The sequence below is a fragment of the Ambystoma mexicanum genome, chromosome 11, assembly GCF_040938575.1.
Source record: "Ambystoma mexicanum isolate Mex_15411 chromosome 11, UKY_AmexF1_1, whole genome shotgun sequence".
Taxonomy (NCBI): Eukaryota; Metazoa; Chordata; class Amphibia; order Caudata; family Ambystomatidae; genus Ambystoma; species Ambystoma mexicanum.
This window is the reverse complement of record NC_090934.1, coordinates 1,291,360,620-1,291,383,807: the sequence shown is the minus strand read 5'-3', so window position 1 is coordinate 1,291,383,807 and position 23,188 is coordinate 1,291,360,620. Positions and strand designations below refer to the sequence as shown.

Genomic DNA, 23,188 nt, shown 5'->3' with positions numbered 1-23,188 from the left:
CGCTATTGATGTACTATGCTCTATTCGTGGCTCAGGCTCATCGCTACTCCGCATTTGCATCAATTCAGTATCCATTCAGCTATTACTGCCAGAGGAGTGTGCACACTGCGGTCAAACACAGCAGCTCTGCTCCGTTGCTTCCGGTATCTGCGCATTGTCCAACCATTCCTGCGTTTCCGCTGGCGATTCGAAGCAACGTGCCTTGCCGTTGTGGATCACTTTTAATTTAGCTGGGTATATCAGCATGTACTTTAGCCCTGCCTTCCCTAGTCTGGCTTTTGAGGTGATGAATTGTGCTTTTCTCTTTTGGACCTGGAAGGTATAATCTGGGTACACTGATCTTGGCAGATTCCCTTTGTATCGTACCTCCTGAACGAGAGAAGGCCAGGATTTTTTCCTGGTCCTTGTAGTTTAATACCTTGGCTTTCATTGGTCTGAGTGGAGCGCCTGGCGGTGGTCTTCGAGTGAGGGAAGGATGTGCTTGTTCTATTGTGAACCCTTGTGCGAGTTCCTCCGCTCCGATTTCATGTATCAATAAGTTTTCCGCATAGGTGGTGGGGTCCGATCCTTCAATTCCCTCCGGCAGGCCCACAATCCTTATGTTGTTTCTGGGTGTTCGACCCTCCGCTTCCTCCGCTCTAACAGTTTCACTTTCTACATAAGGACGTCTATGTCTTTTGTCACCTGCACTCTGACTATTGCGTTTTCTGCAACTTGTTCTTCCAGCTAGCTTGTAGGCTCTGATATGGCTCGGACATCCTGGCGTAGCAGTGCAACATCAATGGCAACCGCGTCTATCTTGCTCTCCAGCATTGCTTGGAGCGCTGCAATGGCCTCAGGATCTGTTGATTTCCCGAGGCAGCCATGTCCCTAGGAGGCGGTGGTCGTCCTTTCGCTACGTCCTCACTATCCTTCTCCTGACGGGGTACTTGGCTCATAGTGAAAGTTTCCAGTGTGGTTTGTTTATTCTTCACTTTTCCGCCCTTGGTCATCATCCTGGTTCACATTTGTACCAAGGGGAGGTTTCATGCACGTAGGGTCTTCGGTAGAATATCTCCTAGTAGGCCACAGGGCTGGAACTAGTACCTTCACGTGGTCCCCGCCTCCAGCGGTATTCTATCCCAGTTGGTGAGGCTGTTACTCAGTATATGCTCGCCTGAGGACTGTTCATATGTGTATAGCGGTATGCAATGCCGGGGAGTCCTGCGCCTGCTTCTGCTGTGATTAATGTGCGCCCCAAGCCGTATGACCGTGGGTCATTTGTTCCGTTACGGATCTACTGTTTGCAAGTGCGGCCCAGGGACTGGTCCTCATAGGTTGTATGTCCCGACCAGTGCCAAGGCCAATGGTGGGGAGCCTGGGCCAGACAACCAGACAGTCACACTGCACCTCTGCTGACTGCACCTCTGCTGACTGCACCTCACACACCATCTGCCGGGTCCAGGAGTAGTCACTTGGTCGCTTGAGTGGTCACTCCCTGGTCAGCCATGCCCAGTATATGAGCCCGAGAGTCTCTGCTGAGGTAGGCGTGTGCTGGCCACGCCTTGTCCTCTCATGGCGACTGTGTTGCACTGTCGTAGCGGTCTCTTTGCGCCCGCGTGTGGTTGTGTGGCAGGTCGACTGTGTGCTTTGTCCATGGTATGGCCCCACACCAGTATAAGGTTGCCACTTCTTTGTCTCTTTAACATGGCTGTGGCCAACCCCGGGGGCATATTTTACCGGATCTATACACGTTCTGGATGTGGCCATTGCCGCTGTGGTCAAGAAGCGAAGTCAGTTGTGCTGGAAAGTTGTTATCCCATCAGGGACTGTGTATGCAGTACTCCGTGGCACCTAAGCATCGCCAACCGCCTCGGTCACTGGCGAAGGCAGGAAGGGCCACACCAGCTCCTGTGCGCCCCCCGCCCCCAAGTGGTGTTATTGGCAGAAATCCAACAATGAACGGGGGAGGGACCGGTTTGGTCTGAGAACGGCGTACCACTGTCTTGCGCTTCTTGCTACTTGTGCGTGTTGCTTTGTCCGGTGACTCCGCCGCACTCAGGTAGTTGCTGCCATTTTCTCAATCTACACCGTGGCTCCTCTTCAGCTCGGTGTTGCGCCCTGAGATTAGTTCACATGGGCAGTCCCACGCAGCGCGGAGCTTCCCAGAGGTTTCAAGCTGCCATTCCCTGGTTTTCAAGTTGTTTGGTTTGCATGAAGCTTACGGTTGCAGCATTTCGTTGTCGGATCATGAGGAGCCCATGTAGCACACATACACCTCACATGGCCGCTAGCTACACCCGCCCCCACCCAAGACCCTTTTCTATGAAGAAGACCCTCTGATGGCCAAACACAACCATGCCACTAACTCACACTGCTCCAACATAACATCTTTTTCTTCCAAGGTTCCTTATTGTAAAACCAGTAACCAGAACTATTCCAAACCCATGTGTTTAACAACATCGAGGAACTTCAACTGGGACGAGGCAGAAGTTGGAACCATGTACCAAGACCGTAAACTACAATGAGCAGTCTAGTTGTTTTCCTAATATACCTTTGTGCGGGACATTTAAACTGAACAAGGGCACTGTTCAGAGAGGCGGGGAGGAGATGACTTTGGCTCCTCTTTGAGGGCTCACAAGCAGTACGTATTGGTTTGGCAGAGCAGAGGAGGCTGCGACGGGAGGAGAGACGCTGCAGCAGAGACTAGTGCAGCGGAGACACTGGAAGCCGCAGAGAAGGTCCTTGGAGCTCGGCAAGTCGAAAAGTTGGTGTTCTCCATCTCGGATCCCAAAGGGAAGCAGACGTACAATCGCAGCGTCATGAGGGAGGCCGAAGAACTTTTACAGCCTCCAGATGGGAAAGAGGGGGACAGCAGCATGCCGCAGATGTGCAACGCCGACCGGAGACGCTGGCAGAAGCCGGCGAGTCTACCTGAAGCTAGTGGGGCCGTTGTAATTTTGAGAATACAGCAAAAGTCTTATTTGAATCCCAGAAAAGCAGAAAGACAAACCCCAATGAACTGTGAATATCTGAAATGTAAATGTGGGGCTAAACAGAGAAACATTACCACAAGTATATACATAAACCCAGCAGCAATAACTGCAATATTGATGAAACACAAAAGCACAGGAGAAGTCTGGATTAACCAAAAACAGGTGAATGAAATGTATAAATAAGAAATCCTGACAAGAAAGACAAAGCAATTGATATGAATATAAAGACCTGGCAAATGAGTATACCAGTCAAGTGAAACTCATAAGTGAAGACCTTACAGGCAAGTACACCAGGCAAGTGGCATTGCAGAAGGAGACCTGGCAGGGGAGTGAACCTGGTACTTTGCAAGTCCCAAGAAATGTTAAAGGAAAGATTGGCATTTGTTGGTTGAATCCTGGATAGTATGATGTTAAATAAATACATTGCTATCCAGACCACAGAGAAAGTTGCATTAAAGAAATACTATAAAGACTTGGTTGCCTATACAGGTATCCTGTGAACCAAACATGATATCAAGGAACTGTTTACACAAGTGACTATTCTTCTTACAGTTGAGAAGCCAGGGGAAGGGATTGACCCTCTGGAACCAAAGGCTCACGCCTTGGAGAACATTTTTGTTGGATTTACACTTTTAGTTGTGAACACTTTCTGGACAGCTGAAGATATTTTCCCCTACACATTGTCATTTGTTTATAGTGTGAGGGTCAGCATAGGGTGCTTTGGTCACAAGGACAGTTTTTCTGTTGTTGACATCCTGACTTGGATAGAGTCTTAGTTTTTGGTTTATAGGCAGGGAAACTCCTCTTTAGCATAGGGATAGAGAGGCCATCTCCCAATCCTTTTCTTTTAATATATGTCTTCTTGTGAAAACGTGATAACCTTGTGACCGGCTCTCATTGCTGACACATGTGGTGTCAGCAATGGGATTGGACTCAGTTGACACAAACTGGGGGACCCTTAGGTTTGAGAAGCTCAATAACCAAGCTTCTGACCCAACAGTGGCTGCAGACCACTCTCTTGGATTTTACATAGAGTAGTGAGGGGGGGGGGGGAGACTGATTCAACATGTGAATCAAGTTTAACACCTACTGACTTAGTTCTTACTGCCCCTCCTTGAACCTAGTTTAGACTTGCCTCCAAGTCAAGCTTAGCCTGGCGGCATGGTCTAGATGTCTTTGTGGGCATCAAACCCTGACTATAGAGGAGACATTAGGATTTTGATACAAAATAATGGAAGGAAAGAATATCAGGAGAAAGCTGGGGAAAGAACAACCCAAGGAATTTTGGAAAAAGCTTGGTTTCCTAAACCCCAGGAAATTAATTCCTCTGATAAAACTGAAAGAGGAAGCAAAGGTTTTGGGGAGGCAGATGGAGAAGAACAAGTTACTTTCTTACCTGTAACGTTCTTTCGATGGGATGGTCCGACGACGTATTCCATATCTATGACATGTAATCAGCACAGCTGTGGTGATTACATGTCATAGATATGGAATACGTGGGAGGACCCAATCCCCTCGAATCTCATTTTACACCAGAAGCAGTTCTACCTCAAGTGAATGAAGAACCACCTGAAGCTATCCCTGATTTAGCTTTTGCCCAAAGGAACGATCCTTTGCTTGCTGATCCTCTTATTCAGGTTTTACCCGATGAGGAGGGGAGGAAGAAAGGTGGACAATTTTGTTTGCGAAAGAGTGGGTTGTTGTATAGAGGAGATAATGGGCCACAAGACATCCCTAGGTCACAAATCATAGTACATAAGAGCCAAAAGAACATTGTACTAGAGATCACCCATTCTCACCTGGCAGCAGACATCTAGGAACAACCAAAACTCAAGGCCAGATCCTGAACCGGTTTTATTGGCTCGGGATCTATGCAGATGTAAAAGAACGTTGTGCTACTTGCTCCCTATGTCAGAAAACCAACAGCCAACTGCACCCTCCAGCCCCATTACAACCTCTGCCTATCATCGTCATACCATTTTGTGAGGGGTCAGAAATGCGAGACGGATACAAAGGTATAGTTTTCTCAATGTTTGCCATTTATTAAATTAAAGGGGGCGAGATAAAAGCCTATCTTTCCCAAGCCTAACAAGAATGTCCATACCTAGCAAACTAAAGAAAGATGATCTAGTGTCCAAAATGTCTGACCAATACAACCAACAAAAGTATACAAGGAATATTTGTCTGTCTTCAATTCAACCAAACTGTGTAAAAGTTCAAACTCAGAAGGTACTCCTTGTGACCAGGGTTGGACTCCCTTCCCTTGGATCAATTCAAGAATATCCTTGGGAAAGTTCTGACTCATCAAAGTTCTGTTCAGTTCAACAGAAACATGTTGTTCCCTCCACTGCATCCTTCCAATTGGTAAAGTAAATTTCTCTTCCAAAAATACTTGTTGAAAAATCTAAGCAATTGTTTTCTGCAATATTCTTCTTGGTAAGGCAAATGTCTTTCACAAAACAAAAGCTCATAAACCAAGGCAATTTGTCTCCCCAGGATGTATAGCAACTATTAGAATATAACACTAATTCTTCCAATGGAATACTTTAGTCAGGATAGCACAGCAATTACCTTTGGTGATGCAACAGTTAGTCCAAATATTAATAGAGTTAACAAGTTCCTTCCCCACACTTTTTTGCCACAAACACTTCTTCAAAACATCTCATCTGCCAGGAGAAAAAAAACTCCTACAACTACAATTGATCTTAGTGGCAATGTTTGTTCCAAGATTCTCTACACCAGTATCCCATATGAGTGCTGAAAACGGCTGCCTCTTTATAGTCTCCTGACAATGTGGGATACAGGTTTCCCCAAACTGGAAACTCAAGAAAGGAGAATTGCACCCAAGCTGCCTCTTGACTGCTTCTTTACAGCCTCTTTGCTGTTGGAAAATACGGATTACAAGTTCCCCCCAGTTGATATCCCATAAAAGGGGAATTGCACCCTTGTCTCCTCTGTACTTTGTTATTCAAAATGATGGTTTACTGTCCATTGTCCTGCTCAGAGTGATATGGGTCACCTTTAGCTTCAGGACAACTCACTAGTCTTTGTATAATGTCTGTTGCGCCAGGCCTCCTGCATCCTGCCCGCTCCGTTGCCAGCTGCTGCACACCTTCAGCAGACTGCAGTGCTCTTCTCTGCAGCTCTGCCAACTCTTTTGGTCCTCCACATCTTCTCGCACACTGAAGCGCCACATGCCAGGCTGGGAATATGTCTCCCCTTCGGCTGGGCTTCTCTTCCCGATGCCACTTCCTGCTGCGCACACTCCGCAATGTTGCATGCCTTCACTTCTCCCGTCGCCAACAGTTGGCGCTCTTCCCTCTGCCGCAATCCCAGCACTCGACTGCTTTTGATACTCCTCCAGCATCTCACCTCAACTGCAACTAATTCCTGAGTTTAAATGCCCCTCTCAGGTGTCTTGCTCTACAACTAGACCGCACATTGTGTGATATAGCACCTTTGATCCTTATTAACTCCGAGTCCCTCTTACTCGTCCCAGTATTAAAGGCATTTTGGATCCTGAAGTCTATAGCAGTTTTGGTCCTTTGGTATTTCTAGGCTTTTGGTAGATTCGGGGTGAAGTGCTTTCATCAGTAGTTTCCATATGATAGCCTTACAGGAAACTTGGCCAATTGATCCGGTCTGCATCCAGGGTGATCAGACCTTCCACTTGGCTGCCAGTAAGGGGAAACGTGGCAGGCCGAGTGGTGGTATGCTGGTGTGACTGGAAATGTCCTCGGGTTGGAGGATTGAGGTGGTGGATACTGGACGCCCAGATCTGCAATCACTCCAGATTTGGACAGCCACCAACGACGGTTATATTTTTACAACATATATAATAGACCCAGGCTGGGATTGGCAACATTAGTCAATCTCCAGTATTTAATTAATAAAAGTCCTGTGTTCCACCTATACGCTTGTGGCCGTAGACCTCAACTTACAAATATAACCATTGAAAGATCTAACAGACCGATGTGAAAACCAGGATCAGGCCTGGGATATCCCTGCCCCTCTCCGCAGCCAAACCCTTGCAATGGAGTCAGCCTGTATTCTTTTTTATTTGAATCTTAGGTCCTGCAATGGGTATTTTTCTTGAGATCAACCTGCCAACAAAACCTTTTATGGCCATAATGGAAGCTCCGTAATTGATTACTTGTGGAGATGGAAATATGGGCACCAGTTTTTTGTAAAGGTTTAAGTGTAATCCTGAATAGTGGGGTAATTCCCGTTTCTTGGCAAAGGCCACTATCCCATCATCCTACAAAAAGGGAGGAAAGGACCTCCCAGCTTATTAGTGCCCCATTTCCCTCTTGTACGGTGCCGGTAAACTTTTCAGAAAATTAATCCTCAACCATCTCCAGGACTGGGCTGATTGCAACAATGTAAAGTCATCACCATGCAGGTTTTAGACCAGAATGGGGCCCAACGGATCATTGCTTCCTATTTATGATAATCCAAAAGTACACAGTAAAAAATAAAATGTGTCTTTATGCTTTTTGGATCCAATGATTTGATTTCGACTCAGTATCAAGTGAAACTCTATGGCAGATCCTGTTAGCACGGAATGCACCTGTAGATTTGGTCTCAATCATTTCCTCCCTGTATACAGCCAATAAAGCAAGAGTTTGTTATAGGTTGGGTGGCGAGATGACGCAAGTCGTTGATGTGCATTATTTAGAGCTATGCCTCCAGGAATCGGGAGGATGGAAAGCACAGTTGGTAAAATTCACCATTACACTAGAGCAGTATAGTGGCAGTATTCTGTCTTTTTTTGTCAACACAGGAGCGGGGCAATCTCCCCGGTCCTGGACCTATACCAAAAACAAGTTCTAGCAGAATCAATGTATGGAGCTGAATTATGGTTCTGTTCAAATGTCTGTAGGATGAATATCTGCAAAAGTTGATTTTTTTTTTTAAAAAAACTGCTATTATTACCAACTAGCGCCCCTTCTTCCTTCGTGCTGTATACTCTCAGATAATTCTTAAGCCAGTTTTATACTGCCTTAGAGCATGGAACACTATGGGTTTAGAGGCTACTGTAATGTGTCATCTCACATCATGGGCCTAAATGGAGGGAAGAGCTCAAAATGGTTCAAGCACGTGAAATCAGTCTTACTTATTTAGACAGGACTGTTTTTGGAATAACCCGCAGTATTTTCTGCCATGGGATATAAAGCACTTCAAACTATATATGATCACGAAAGCCTGCGAAAATCTAATTGTTGAAGCTACTTAATTGAAAATAGGACACAGATATTTGGAAAACAGAATTGAGCAGGGCTTTAAATTCTACCTACATATAATCTCCCCGGCTTTCGAGAGTTCATTATATTTGTGCTTTAGATTAGGCATATTGCCAGTAGTATCTTTTACTGCCACAGAGCACTGGTGCAACTGCAAAATGCCTTCTATGTGGATTTCCCAAATAAACCTTGCACCATTTTATGCTAATTTGAGGGAAAACCTCTCGGCTAAAATGGTTGTATTTGAGGTCAGTTTTAAAAACCTCTGGTATCCGTAATGTAGTACCTGCCCCATTTTTAGTCCAGTGCCTGCTTTTGCAACTGCTCATTATATCTCAAGAGCATGGCTGCAGAGGGATAAAGTTCTGAAACAAGTAGTTTTAAAACATGGGATCATTGGGTAACAGAACTGGAGATTCGATTTTGCTAGATTTGTTGTGTCCTTTTTCTAATCTTGATATTGAATGCTTTTATGAATTATTTTCCTATTGTCTGCCGGTAAATGTTCCTAATGCATTATTAATCTGACTTTTGTATATCTGTTAAGCTTGAAGGAAAAATCTATAAAACTGAATGTATGTATGTGTGTGTAGGTTTGTCCTGATATGCAAATCCATACCGTGGAACCCACGTCTACCAAATTTTGCATGGATTCCTTTTTTATCTGGGGCAAGATCGTAGTCTATGTTTGGATGCAAAAATCAAATGGAAAAATTCATTTTGGATGAGTTTGTATGTTTGTCCAGCTATACAAATCCACACCATTGAACCCATTGCTGTCTGGGGCAAGATCGTAGTCTATGTTTGATGCAAAATATTAAATCCGTAGACACCATCATTTACTGATGCTCACCATGATTCACTACAGTAGGTACTAGAAGGAGGCAACATTTTGGAAAAGTGTCTGAAGCAAAATGTTCAATGTGTTGGTTATTCCTTTGAAATGTATTACTACTGTATACAGTTCGAACGTGTTTATTAAAGCAGTTTTAAAGGGAATTTTTAAAAAAAGGATTTTCATTTATCACGCCACTCCAAATATGGGAAATGGCAAGGTTACAGTTTACTTAAGTTCATTCATGAGAAGAGAACACAATCAATCAATCTTTCTTGGACATTTTCTCAAGTGTGCTGAAGCCATTAAGTGACTAAAACATGCCGCACAAAAAATGATCACCACTTGGAAAAGCCTGATCTGATGCAAAGCGAAAATCAGTATCATGAGCTTCTCAAACACAACAATAAACCGCAGCATGACTTGCCGACAAGAGCAACTTTCTCATGGGCAAATCAGATGCCGGAGAAAATTGAAGCAAGTCAAAAGGACCAGAGCAACATCCTCAAGGGCACATGAGACCCACTCTATCAGGACATGGGCAACGCCGGGTACCCGAGACAGTACTGAAAAAAAGCATGATGAACGAACAAACAATATTTAGTTTGTTTTGATTGTGTTGTGAACTGTTATGAAAAGGGTTTGTTATTTAACACTGGAGTGAGGACCTCTGCCCAGGGCAGCATTATGACAATTTGAGGATGGCATATGTAATTCCTGAACTCAAGGTACAAACCTTACTCAATTCAGATGAACTTTAATAGCATGTTCTTTGGGTAGTTTCATAGGAGGGATTGGTGAAAGGACAGCATGCCATTAGGTATTTGGGACCCTTATCCTCACAAGATGAATATTGTGTCCCTCCCAAAGGAGTCACCACTCCCCCCACCCCCCACTGACAGCCATCTCCTCCCATGTGATCCACCCTGATGTTACCAGGGTTAGGATCAGGTAGCAGCTGCCTTTCCCTGGCCACATGGGAGGAGATCCTAGGGTGGAGTTAAGTGATGACTCTGCAGGATTCTTCACAGTTTCCTTGACAGACCAATGATCTACCTTTATGAGTAAACTCATGTCAGAAGTAAAGGAAATTCTCCAGATCAAAACTTTGCGTACCTCTATACATCAGCCTGAAACAGATGGCTTGATGGAATGGGTTAATGAAACCTTAAAACACATTCTAAAGAAATAGTTTGAATATCAAATTGGTATGTTATGATACCATGGGCCCTTTTTGCTATTAGGTAAATCACACATTCCTCAACAGGGTTCTCCCCTTTTGAACTTTTATATGGGAGGGAACCTTGAGATGTTCGATAGGTTGCGTGCAACCTGGGAGGAACAAGAGGAATCTACATTGCCACTATCCCAAACTGCCCAGAAACTAAAAGGACAGAGCAGCAGGGCAGCAGTCAGATCCATAGAACAAAGTAACATGACTAAAACCCAAGAACATCAAAAGGATGGATTATTATAGAAAAGGATCTTAATACAGCCTTTCTATTGGGCAAAAGGTCCTAGTTCTCCTCCCTGCATCTGAAAATAAAATGCTTTCTAAGTGGCATGGTGCAAATAAGAGTAGACAAGGACTCAATCGAGTTTCGCAACCAGACAAAGATCAAGACTCACATTTACCATGTGAACCTTCTTAAATAATGGAGGGAGAATCCCAATGAAGATACTACTGTGATATTAACTAGTCGATCTAATAAAAACAATCCCAATACACCAATTCCTCCTGACTTAGCTCAAAATCAGAAGGAAGATATAACAGACCTTTTAGAGCAGTTCTTTGATGATTTTAAGACTCAACCAGGGTGTGTAAAATGTATATAATACCCTTATATCCTTACACCCCCAGGAAAAGGTGGTCTCTTTAAAACCATATTCGATACCCGAGGTCAGAAAATGCATTATTGAGGAAGAAATAGAAAATATGTCAAGGGATGATATCACCGAGCCTTCACAGAGCCCCTCATCATCCCCAATTGTGTTAGTCGCCAAGCGAGATAAATCATGGAGATTCTGCATTGATTTTAGGAAGGTAAAAGCGCCTTCCAATTTGATAGTTACCACATGCCCAGAATGTATGATCTTATTGATCAATTGGGGTCTACCGTTTACCTCTCCGTGATTGATCTGACCTGGGGTACTGCCGGGTTATTCCAGCAGACAGTGAAAAGAGTACCTTTTCTACTCCTAGTGGGCTTTTTCAGTTTAAGGTGTTGCCTTTTGGGCTGCATGGAGCAGCAGCTACGTCTCACAGGCTAATAGACCAGATCCTTCGCCTGTATTCTTCCTTTTGTGGAGTCTACATCGATGATATCATCCACAGTAAGTCATGGAGAGAGCACGTTTATCATCTGTATTTGGTCACCAGGGCATTAAGAAAAGCTGGGCTTATAATAACCCGAAGAAATGCCACCTAGCTAGATCAACAGTCAAATATGAGGGTTGTTCGTAGGAAAGACGGGTACAGGCCCAAACTGAAAAGATCAGAGCAGTTAAAGAAACCCCCAGTCCAAAGACAAAGAAAGATACAAGACCCTTTTTGAATCTGGTAGGATGTTATAGACGTTTCATCCCTAATGTTTCATCCATTATGTCCCCTCTTACTGACAAACTCAGAAATGCTGAGCCCCAGAAGATTAAGTGGCAAGAAAAAGATCGACAAACTCAAACACCAGTTATGCAGCGAACATGTGTTGAAAGTGGCAGATTTAAACCAGGAATTTTTCTTACAAACTGACACTTTGCATACTGGTTTGTGAGCAGTTCTTTCACAAGATCATAATGGCATACAGCACCCCACCTTCTACATAAGTAGAAAACTGTTCCCAAGGGAGAAAAATTACGCAACTCTGGAGTTAGAATCTCTGGCAATCAAGTGAGCCATAATGTCAAATACAATATGACAGGCAGACGATGCCAATTAGTCACCGACCATGCCCCCCCTAACATGGATGAGCCCTCACAAATTTATTTATTTGCATTTATAAAGAGCACAAAACAGTCCAAAGGCATTGTGGCGCTGTTGCATGGAAACAGGTGGTTACATTTGCACATATATGTCCTTAGTTATGCAGGATGTGTTACATGGAGGTTGATAATGCTGCACAGGGTTTCATAGTGTGTAGCATATCGTTACATAACACATCTATACAACTGTTTATAGTCTACGTACCCAGTTGGCGAAATGCGAGGTATAAAGGTTCAGATCTGAGGGCGAGTGGGAGGGAGTTCCATTGCCTGGCAGCGATGAAAAGGAAGCTTACACCCCATCCCCTGGCATGCTTAACTATGGGTACTGGGAGCAAGTTGCCGTAGGATGTTCTTGTAGGTCGGGAGGTTGAGGTTATGATGACTCTCTGAGAAAGGTAGGGCGTGGCTGTACGATGGATGCATTTGTGGGTAAGGATAAGTGTTTTGAAGAGGACACGTTTGTGGACTGGCAGCCAGTGGGCTTGTCGTCTGGATGCAGAGAGGTGTTCCCTTTTAGGGATGCCTATGGCGGCGCATGAATGGTTTAAAGTTTGTCAAGGTTTTTATCCATGGTGCCAGTAAAGAGAATGTTAGGATAGTCCAGTCTAGAGCAGATTAAGGTTCTAGCGATAGAATGGAATGGCCTGGCAGAGTTTAGAAGTTGTGTAGACACTAAGACTTTAATGCAAAAGTAATGCACTGGTTCTTACATTTACAGCTCTATTGCTTTTCACAGGGAAGGTAGAGAACAAGGGAATGTGGATTTCTTTCCTGTTTTCCAATAGATGCTGCAAGAACCAGTGACATTAGGTAAAGGGTATGTGATGATTCCAGTGGAGTCATCAGAGATACCCAGGCGGTAACCTCCTCCCATGTGGCCAGGGGAAGGCAGCCGCTACCCGATCCTGACCCTGGAAGGTGGTTTCATGGTGGAGGATCAGATGAGAGGAGATTACACTGGACAAGATGCCGTATCTCCCCCTATGCTGCGAGAAAGACCCCCTTATGCCCAAGACCATTTTCTATGAAGACCCTCTGATGCCCCAGACCATCATGGGATACTGTCAGATACATGTTCCTACTGATGGGAGAAGTGAACCTTCTTATTATTATTTTTAAGGCCAAACACACAACCAAGACACTAACTTGCACTGCTCCAACATAACACCTTTGTCTTCCAAGGTAAAACCAGTAACCAGAGCAATTCCAATCCCATGCGTTTACACCAGCTAGGAATTTCAACTCCCAGAATTCTCCAAGTACTGGGACGAGGAAGATGCAAAAGTTGGAACCATGTACCAAGAACGTAAACTACAATGAGTGGTCTAGTTTTTCGAATATACCTGTGTGCGCGACATTTAAATTGAACAAGTGCACTGTTCTGAGAGGCAGGGAATGAGAAGACGTTGGCTCCTGTTTAAAGGCTCACAAACAGTAACTACCTGCGTGGCAGAGCAGAGGAGGCAGCAGAGACTACAGTACCATGGAGAAACTGGTAGACACAGGAGGACATGGGTGCTCTGCAAGTCGGGAAGCTGGTGGTCTCCATTTCGGATCCCGAAAGGAATCAGAAGTACAATCGCGGATCCACGAGGGAGGCAGGAAGAACGTCTACAGCCTCCAGATTGGAAAGTGGGCAACAGCAGCATGCCGCAGAAACGCAAAGCAAACGCAAAGCCGACCCGAGATGCAGGAAGAAGCCAGTGAATCTACCTGAAGCTATCAGGGACCCTGGGGCATTCTGTGGAACACGCCAACAACGATTTGAACATTGTAATTTTGAGAACACAGTGGAAGGCTTATTTGAATCCCCGAAAGCAAAAAGACAAACCCCAATGAACTGTGAATTCCTGAAATGTAAATGTGGGGTTAAACTTAATGAAACATTACCATGAGTATATACATCAACCCAAGGGCAATACCTGCAATACTGATGAAACAGAAAAGAACATGAGAATTCTGGTTAACCAAAGGCACCAGCAAATTAATATATATGAGAAATCCTAACAAGAAAGACAGCAAGCAATTGATAGGAATATAAAGACCTGGCAGAGGTGTGTACCAGGCAAGTGAAACGGGCGACTACGATTCTTACAATTCAAAACCCGGGGGAAGGGGTCCACCCTCTGGAAACAAAGGCTCCCGCCTTGGAGAACATTTTTGTTGGAATCACACTTATTTTAGTTGTGAACAGTTTTTGGCCAGATGAAGATATTTACCCTTAAACACTCATTTGTTTATAGTGTAAGGGTCAGGATAGGGCGTTTTGAACACAAGGACAGTTTTTCAGTTGTTGACATCCTGACTCGGACAGATTCTTAGTTTTTGGTTTATGGTGAGGGAAACTCATCTTTAGCATAGGGATAGAGAGGCATTCTCCCAACCCAGCCTCCCTTGGCCCTCTTCCTGCTCCCACCTGTAAGGCTAAAAATCCTCAGGTCATCTTTGACTCCACACTCTCCTTCTCCCCTCACATCTATGAAGTCTCTAAGAAGTCACACTACCAGCTGCACCTCCTCAGAGCTATTCTTCCTTCACTCTCCTTCCCCCAGAAGCTCACTGTCTCCAGAGCTCTGGTTCTCTCTAGACTGGACTACTGCAACAGCCTATTTCTAAATCTGCCTGCTTCTACTCTTCGCCCTCTGCAACTCATCCAGAACAGGACTACGAGACTTGTCCTTGGCCTCAAGCCTAGAGATCGTATCTCTCCAGGACTGAAATCTCTACACTGGCTCACAGTGGCTGTGAGGAATAATTTCAAAACCCTCTGCATTGTCCATAAGGCCTTCTGGGGACTCAATACCTTCAACTCTCTCTTCCTAAATATCTTACTTCTCGAGCTCTTCGTTCATCCGCCTCCAACTCCCTCAGGGTCAGTCGCTTCTCCATGCAACGAGTTGGTGGTAGATCTCTTTCTTCAGCTGGGGCCTCTGTCTGGAACAGCCTCCCCGCCTCTCTGAAACTTGAGGAGAATCATCTCCGCTTCCAGAAGCACCTCAAAACCTTAGTCTTTGCTTCTGCTTTTTCTCCTCCTCTCCCCTGCTGACTTCCTGGCTGATACTGAAACTGCACTTGTTACCTGGCCACCCTCTGACCTCGGGCCCAGGTCCCCTCCCCTGCCAGTCACACTCCTCCACTGTCTCCCTGGCAACCCCCAAACTTGGGGACTGTTCTCTGTATCCCTACAGTCCCTCTACAAGCACTTGACACCCGATGTCTGCACTTACCCTTGCACTTGCCACCTGCTGGCCGTACTTTCTCTCATTTATTTTTTATCCCATGTACTGCACTGCCCTCACTTCCCTCCTTCCTCTTCTAATGCACTTTTCACAGTCTGAATGTCACCTGGCCTAATAGGATTGTTGTTCGCTTCCCTCTGTTCCCTCTCCCTTGCCTTGTCGCGCCTTGAAACAATTGTGTATAGGTGCGTTATAAATGCCTTATCACCTCATAACCCATTCTTTCAATAAATACCTTCTTGTGAAAACATGACAACCTTGTGTCCGGTTCTTAGTTCTAACCGCTCACAGTGCTCCACTGCCCCACCCACACCAAGAACACCCCAAAATTCTTTTGTGATCCATCGCATACATTTTTCACTTGCATAAATGCAGAGATCTATTTATGACCCTTCACTGGTGGCATTTACCAGCTGCAACTGACCCTGAATCATTTAGGATGCTGGTGCTTCCTCTGGAGCCACCAGCTTCCATGGAACCATACCATACTACTATACATAATGCCAAAATAAACACACACACAGAACAGGGCCATTCTGCACAGGATAACTACCTCCAAGACTGAGCTGGAAGAACAGCCTGCTCAAGAGGAAGCCGGCCAATATGCGAACACTTCATGCAGCATTATTCTCCCTGTTTGTGAGCAGGCCGGTGGTGGGGTCTGCATTCTGACCATAGCCTGTGACTGTCAGTAACATGGAGAGGTGCAGATGGTCATTCTTTCGTACCATGCCTCTAAATATGTATCCACAGAACAGATTAAGGCTGCTGCACTCATTGTCCGACAGCTCTTCCCCAGCGCACTTCTTTGCTTCAAATCTGCACCTATGCGCTGGCGTTGGGAGATGAGAATCTTTTCATTTACAAATAACTACAGGTTTGTAGATTCTGTGCAAGTGCAAAGACTGCACTGCAAGTGCCGACACCAGGAGGTTGCCAAAAATTGAGGCGAAGCACCCGGCCACCTTAATGCACCAGCTGCCAATGCTCCTGTCGCGGTGACAAGTGATGTTATTCCAAACCAGAGGAAAAGTTGCCAAGTAGAGAACTTTTTGTGACATCTGCATTGAATGCATCAATTATATTATCCAGCAGGTTTAATAGGAAAATACTTTGACTCTGTGAAATTGTGTCTACCAACATGAGAGAAGGTAGGTGCAAAGCATTCTCTAGTTTGACCAAATAAAATATCCAAATGAAATGGACAGTGCACTATTTCTAACTGAATTGTCTTTACAGAGAAGTAATCCAAGAGACGAACATGAGTCCATTGCCTGGAGAGTGTTCTGTGTACTATAACTTGGGAGGCTAGATCGCAAATACTTATTGCAAGCTGGTGTAAGCGGCAGAACATAAAGACTACAATACAAATATGTTGCCACAGACTTTTTCCGAGAAGAAAATGGTCTCACGCCAGTTAGCATCAGACCTATCGAATAAGTGATAATGCAAACAAGTATATATTTCCCAGGCACAAAAGGCAGAACTAAGCTTGGAGATCTTCTAATAACACTACTTCTCATTAAGCAGTACAGATTTGCCCACGCAACTGTCTGCCTTTCAGCCCACTAAACAGTTATCAAATGACAACCATAAACATAATTCAAATTTATATAGAGTACTTCAAAACAATTACTTTTTCCATGCAGAGAATGAAGTTGTTCTTTTGTCCCAACAGGCATGAACAATTGAGAATAATATTCATTCAGCAGGGATTCCTGTTCACCAATTTTCACTTCCATCTCTGTAAAGAATGCACTCTGTAGGGGAACGCTTTTACGGAGAGCCTCTGATATTTCATCAAGTGAGTATGCAGGGTCTAATTTGGACTCTAAAGGTCCAAAGTCGTCTTCGGTGATGATATCTTCTGGCCAGTCTTTCTGCAAAGTTGGAGAATTGACAACGTAAGTAAAAGTAAGTGTTGCAGCATGAACAGTGAAAAACCCTTTTTATACTAGATAGCCAGACTATGTGAAATTGTAAATATGTAACCTTGGCTCAGATAAATAAAGTGTTTTTTACCTTTAAAAATAAACTGAAGGTAGGCATTGCAGATTTGTTCCCTAACCGAAACAGTTTTGCACAAGGTCTCGGAATTGTTAAATTGATTACTGCAAAGTAGAACCTATTCATATATTTTTCTTAATACAGATATTAGTCACCTCAATGTGCCATCTTGGGCTGCTTATTCTGTTTTTAAGCCATGGAGGGATAGTTTATTTTTTAAATACAAATGCGTACTCCTTTTACATATTATATGTGATCTTATCTGGGAAAGCATCAATAAAATGTTTTGAACAAAAGAAATCAAATCAATTGGAAATTCTAACTACAGCATTCCATATTGACCCTAGGAACATAGCTCCCCTAGTTCTGGTGACAGAGGTGACTGGTTTATTTTATTTATTTATTTATTTGCATTTTTAAAGCGCTCACACAGCCCGGGAACATCGAGGCGATGTTACAGAATTTTTTTTTGTTGTCATCTTAGTTGCATATTTATAACGCGCTTAAATACCCAGTGGTTTGTAAGCACGGACCCGGGGATCAAACTTGTGTTGATTTGTGCCGTCTTGCTTCCAAGGAGAGCACGTTGCCACTAACCCATCCTCCAGGAGATCTTCTAATAACTCTATATCCAGATAAAGAACCATATAGGATCAGAATACAAGCATTGGGGCCCGTGACGACAACATACTACTTTGAGTGTGTGTTTAACATCGTACATGGCTTTAAAGACATTAAATAAATATCCCTGGTGAGCTGCCTGGGGTAGCGTATGTATTTTCTCAATTGACTTTTTGTTGATCTTTTTTAAATATACAAAATTGACAGTTTGGTGCCAGCACCCGTGTGGCCACATAGTGCTGTGACAAAAATGAACTTTTGCATGGATGTCTTTGACACTTGACGTTGCAGGGGGGGGGGGCATATCACAGGGCCTTCTGTTCAAATCTCCCAATTTGGGACACATCTGTATTTATTTACATTTAACCTTTGATACAGTGCTGGCCCTACCCAGATCTCAAACTATTTTTACGAAGTACAAAAAGGGAAAAGGTGAAAAAGAAGTTATACGTTTTCCAAACAGGATAGAAAGATTATGATAGCTAATAGACCAATTTATCACAATAAAGCCTGTACAATTCAGTGGGACGGGACGAGAATCATAACTTAGAGACACCGAGTAGTTGTCATCCCTGATGTAAATTTTCACTTCCACTTCCTTGTTGATCCCTGCTGTGATCTCATGTATGTGCTCATGGGCTGAGCTACATGGTGAATTCTAAGTTTCTCGTCACTTCCGATGCCTGCCCATAGGTTTTGTTGCCTCATCCTAACTCTGTCCTAACAAATGTCTTTCACTAAATTTCAAGGGTTTTATTATGCTATATATTATCCAGGCCTCACTAACCATGGCCTTCAGCTGTGGCCTCGGTCCTCTCTGCAAGAATTAAGCTGAAAGACAGTCGAGCACTGGCCCTGGCCTTTGACCATAGTTGGTGACCACACCCTACCGGAATGTCCCATAACCCTTTCCTTAGTAAATAACCAGGTGTCTTCGGCCATGGCCAAGGTGAAACAATAGTAATGCTCCCTTTGCCCCATTCTTTCCTTCCCAAGCAATTTCCCCCAAAAATGTCCTGCAGAAACATAACTGCGATCACTGTGATGCAGGCCTATATTGCCATGGGAATAGCTCCAGTGGAATTGTAAAGTTTTCATTTCAACCTAGTAATGCACCACCGCACAAAAATTAAAAAGATGTCCTCCATACACACTTGTACTCTTCATGCATGTTCCCCAGTCCTCATTTATCAGGTTCCCCCACCTTTCCTCTACGGTGTAATTGCTCCCTGATCCTCTACAATTGTCATCTGAAGCACTTCTGTTTCCGTGCCACACTTCTTTTTCCAAGCAAGTTTTCCGATTTTGCTACTTGAATCCAGTGAAAACACTGCACATTTCCTGTGGTAAGATGAAAATATCTGCCTCAAAACGAACAGCCTCTCCCAAATTGCCTAACTATCCATTTGGTCCTCTTTCACCCTACCCACCCATACCCTAATGTGAAATCACCCCTTTCCCACCTCCAAATGTATTTGTCGTGTTTGTTTGTGAGTTTGTATATGGAGTTATTGGGGACGTAACTCCTCATGAACAGTGAGGTCTGGGGTCATGAATTTTGCATGGCATATTCTTTATTTCATTGCTGAATGAAGGCAGCTATTTCTGGCTCGATAGGCAATCCTGTTAGCGGGATAATCTTTTTTGGTGTTTTGGGTTTATTTTTCGGCATTACGTTTTGTGATGTCACACCGCGAACTACAGGCCATTTGTAGAAAGTGGCTATCATCGCGCATCGAAGCTGAAACGCGATCAACACCTGATTAATTTCTATCAAAAAATTCTGTAACGTACAGGTACTTCACCCTCATGACATCAAATGGAATATCCTACAATTTGAAGATGACATAGTAGAATCAGTTGATTTGAGGTAGGTTCCATATTTAAAAAAAATACTTTCTTCTGTATTCTCTCCTTTCATTAATGCTTTAAACCCACAAATATATTTTTACAGAAATGTCACGAAAAAAGAGCAGTATTTATCCCACCAGAATCAAAACAAAAAACATTGAAAGCTGAAACATAATAGACATTCTGAAGAAGGTAGATCTCAAGTCAGTGAAGCTGATGGAATTGAACATGCTTACAGACAGAACAATGAAAGTGCTCAAGAACCTGAAGCAAGACTTACTAATCAGAGAATTCATGCTGCTAAAAAACAAAGCAATGAAACTGCTGGAGAAACGGAAACACAACTTGCTCTCAAGAGAATTTGATTTTCAGCAGCACTAAGGAATGAAACTGCTGAAGGAATGCAAGCGAGACTTACTGATCTGAGAATTTGTGCCGCTAAAAAACGAAGCAATGAAATCTGAGAATTGAAATCCCGAGTGAAGCTGGGTATTAATGCAACAAAACCCCTGAAATTCAGCTAAAACCACCTTAACTTTGCGCCCCCTGTTGCGCAGCCTATGACCACAATAATTACTTCACAGATCACATCATTGATGAAGGGTAGTATAGCTCAGTGGGAACGCGCTAGTCTTGGAAGCAAGCCAATGTAGAACAGGAATTCCGGGTCCGTGTTTAGAAACCTCTTCAGTATTAAGCACTTTATAAACAAACAATTTTAATTATAATCACTAATTACATGTTGTGATTTGTAATGTCATCAGTGTTCTCATACATCACTGCTGACAACACTAATTACATTGTATGTAACTGAAAACAACAATAAAGGAATTGGACATAATATTGGAATTAGACATAAAATAATTTATAAGTTAGCTCATGAAAACGTTGATTACATTAATAACAATTTGGGCCATGGACTTGGCCATGACAAAGGCTGGGGTCACTGGCCAGCACCAAAGGCCATAGCTTGTGGTCAGTTAGTGTTAAAATATACCAATGTACATGGTTAAAAGCCATGCCTAGTAGTGTGAGAAACCTGAAGGTGTCTCACCAGCTAGTCCCCAGGGATCTGTCATCCAGGTGGCCAGGATACAGCCATCGCTTTTGGATGCAGTTCCTGGGGGTGGACCAGTGTGGGAGGATCACCTGGGTGAGGGGTTTTGGGGGAGTAGGACACCGGATGGCGAGAAGCGGTATCCCCTTCCCTGTAACACCTTTATTCCATCCTACCAGGTAGGATACTTAGGAACTCCAACCCCACCCCTCCATTTCACAACACAAACACTTTCTAGTGGACAGCTCGCTATGAGAGAAAACCGACTAACACCCGAGCCATATACCTGACATGTCCCAATATGATAGTACGACAGGGTCAGGAAATTACGAACCATCACACACACCTGATTTCCATTACATTTCCCCACATAGATAAAAGGCAGAGCACGAGAGCACACTCTGAGCGAGGCAAAGTACATGAGGAAGCAGCAGTTCCAGGATGGCCTTTTAACATGAGACGAAAGACGGCAAAATAAAAGGGGATTGCAAGGAGGGAAGTGCCCTTGATTTTTTCGACGAGGAACCGTTACTTTCACGAAACCTCGAGAATAGAAAGCTTAAGACCAGGCTACCAGGCTGAAGAATCATACATTGTGTGTCGGAGGTACCTGGTGATCGCCCGCACCGATTACCAGGGTGGGGAGAATCGCCTGCTGCCTTGGTACCGTCCTTGGCTCCTACAAAAAGCAGCACCAGTGGAATCAACACAGACAGTGAGTTGGGGAGGCCAAAAACAGACCGGTCTGTGTTGAAGCAAAGGTTCCATGCAGCAACATTGTATGGTAAACGCTGAAGTGAACAGTGTATGAAACGCATGTGATAACCAATGTTAGTAAAAATAGAAAACAGATGAGTGACTGCACTTTGAAACCAAGATACAATACCTTAGAGTGGTCCAGCACTGCATGCGTGCTCATTGGAAGGTCTCTGTAAGGTATCAAACTGAGAGGTGACAAAAGCGAAAGAGTGACAAAGGATTGTGAATCGAAGTGGTCCTGCAACAGGTCAAGCAAAATCCCATGCACGATCGAAAGTCTTCAATGATAATCGAGTAAAGAAAGTTGATAACAAAGTAGATAAAGTTGGTCCGAGCCCGAACTAGGGAGATCAGCTGAGAGCTTTGAGTTAAAGCAAAGTTTGTGTTAAGGTAAATGAAAATTGGTCTGAGCCCAGCAGAGGGAGACTGATTAAATATTGTGTCAAGGCAGATCTGAACCCGGCAGAGGGGCATCTGGTGGCGGGGATCTGGGCTGACCCATGAATCACCTGAGACATTGAGTGTGTGTGTGTGTGTGTGTGAAATCCTGAGAGGAAAAAAAAGTATCATGTGTTTGTCGCATCAGGCCCTCTGAAAGAAGAGATTTTTAAAGGCAAAGAGGCTTGGGCACAGAAGGCCCTGACGTTAACATTTGACCTGCACCCTCATGCTAGAGAAGCCAGAGACTGTGCTAAGCTCGAGAGTGCCACCTTGTCCCGGGCTGAAAACGTGGGGAAGGGAGACCAACAGCCTGAAATCCTGACATATTTCTTGGACACTTTCTTTTACATACCATTGTTTCCCACACTATTTGTAATTAGAGGTAAGGATTGGCAATAGGCGTTTTAGTATAGGCCCTTTTATTTTGACAGAACACCACTAAGACTGCGTTATTTTTTGATGGTCGTAGTTTGCTTCCATCTTTAAATTTAGTATTAAAAAGGCATTTTTTAAACCCTTTTGAAGTTCAATAAACACCCTTGAACTGTGGTCACTTGTGTCTGTCTTAATGTTGATACCATGCCTTCCTTACAGTAGCCAATCACTGTTTTAATATACAGTGGGTAAGGTTGAAAGCTGTTCTCAGTGACCCTGGCTACAGGTCATAGCTAGTGTCCATTAATATATGTTAGAATATACAGTCGGCACAGCCAAAGGACGTGGCCACTGGCTTGTATTGTGTTGAAGACCATGGCTAGTGGCTGGTGAGTGTATATAATATGCAGTGGGCACGGCCGAAGGCCATAGCCTAGTGGCTGGTTAGTGTTGTATAATACACAGTGGGAAATGCATTTTATTATTTTAAAGGATACAGTGGACAAGACCAAAAGATGTACAAACTGCTCAAGGTCAAAGGCCATGGCTGGTGAGGCACATGTATATGTTGCAATATATAGTACGCACAGCCAAAGATTGTGGTCACTGGCCAGTATTGTGCTAAAGTCCATGGCTAGTGCCTAATCAGTGTATATAATATATAGTGAACACGGTTGAAAGCTGTATTCACTGGTGAAGATCAAAGTCTATTGAAGGTGGCCTATTAGTGTTTAATATACAGTGCACATGGGTGAGGACTGTGGCCAGTGTCCATGACGGAAGGCCATTACTAGTACCGATTC

The 23,188-nt window shown here is 44.0% G+C and overlaps 1 protein-coding gene across 9 annotated transcripts in view; it reads right to left on the bottom strand.

Annotated features, from left to right (window-relative positions):
- FAM227B (family with sequence similarity 227 member B) overlaps positions 1–23,188 on the bottom strand; it is a 1,598,354-nt gene that overhangs the window by 1,279,006 nt on the left and 296,160 nt on the right. For 4 of the 9 annotated variants that reach the window (XM_069624770.1, XM_069624767.1, XM_069624769.1 and 1 more), the window contains exon 3: positions 16,911–17,154. The exons of 4 other annotated variants lie outside the window; for them this stretch is intronic. In XM_069624770.1, coding sequence (XP_069480871.1) covers positions 16,911–17,154 — 244 coding nt within the window. Of the gene's footprint in view, positions 1–16,910; positions 17,155–23,188 lie in introns of those variants that run through there. One more of the 9 variants, XM_069624771.1, reaches the window with a different exon arrangement.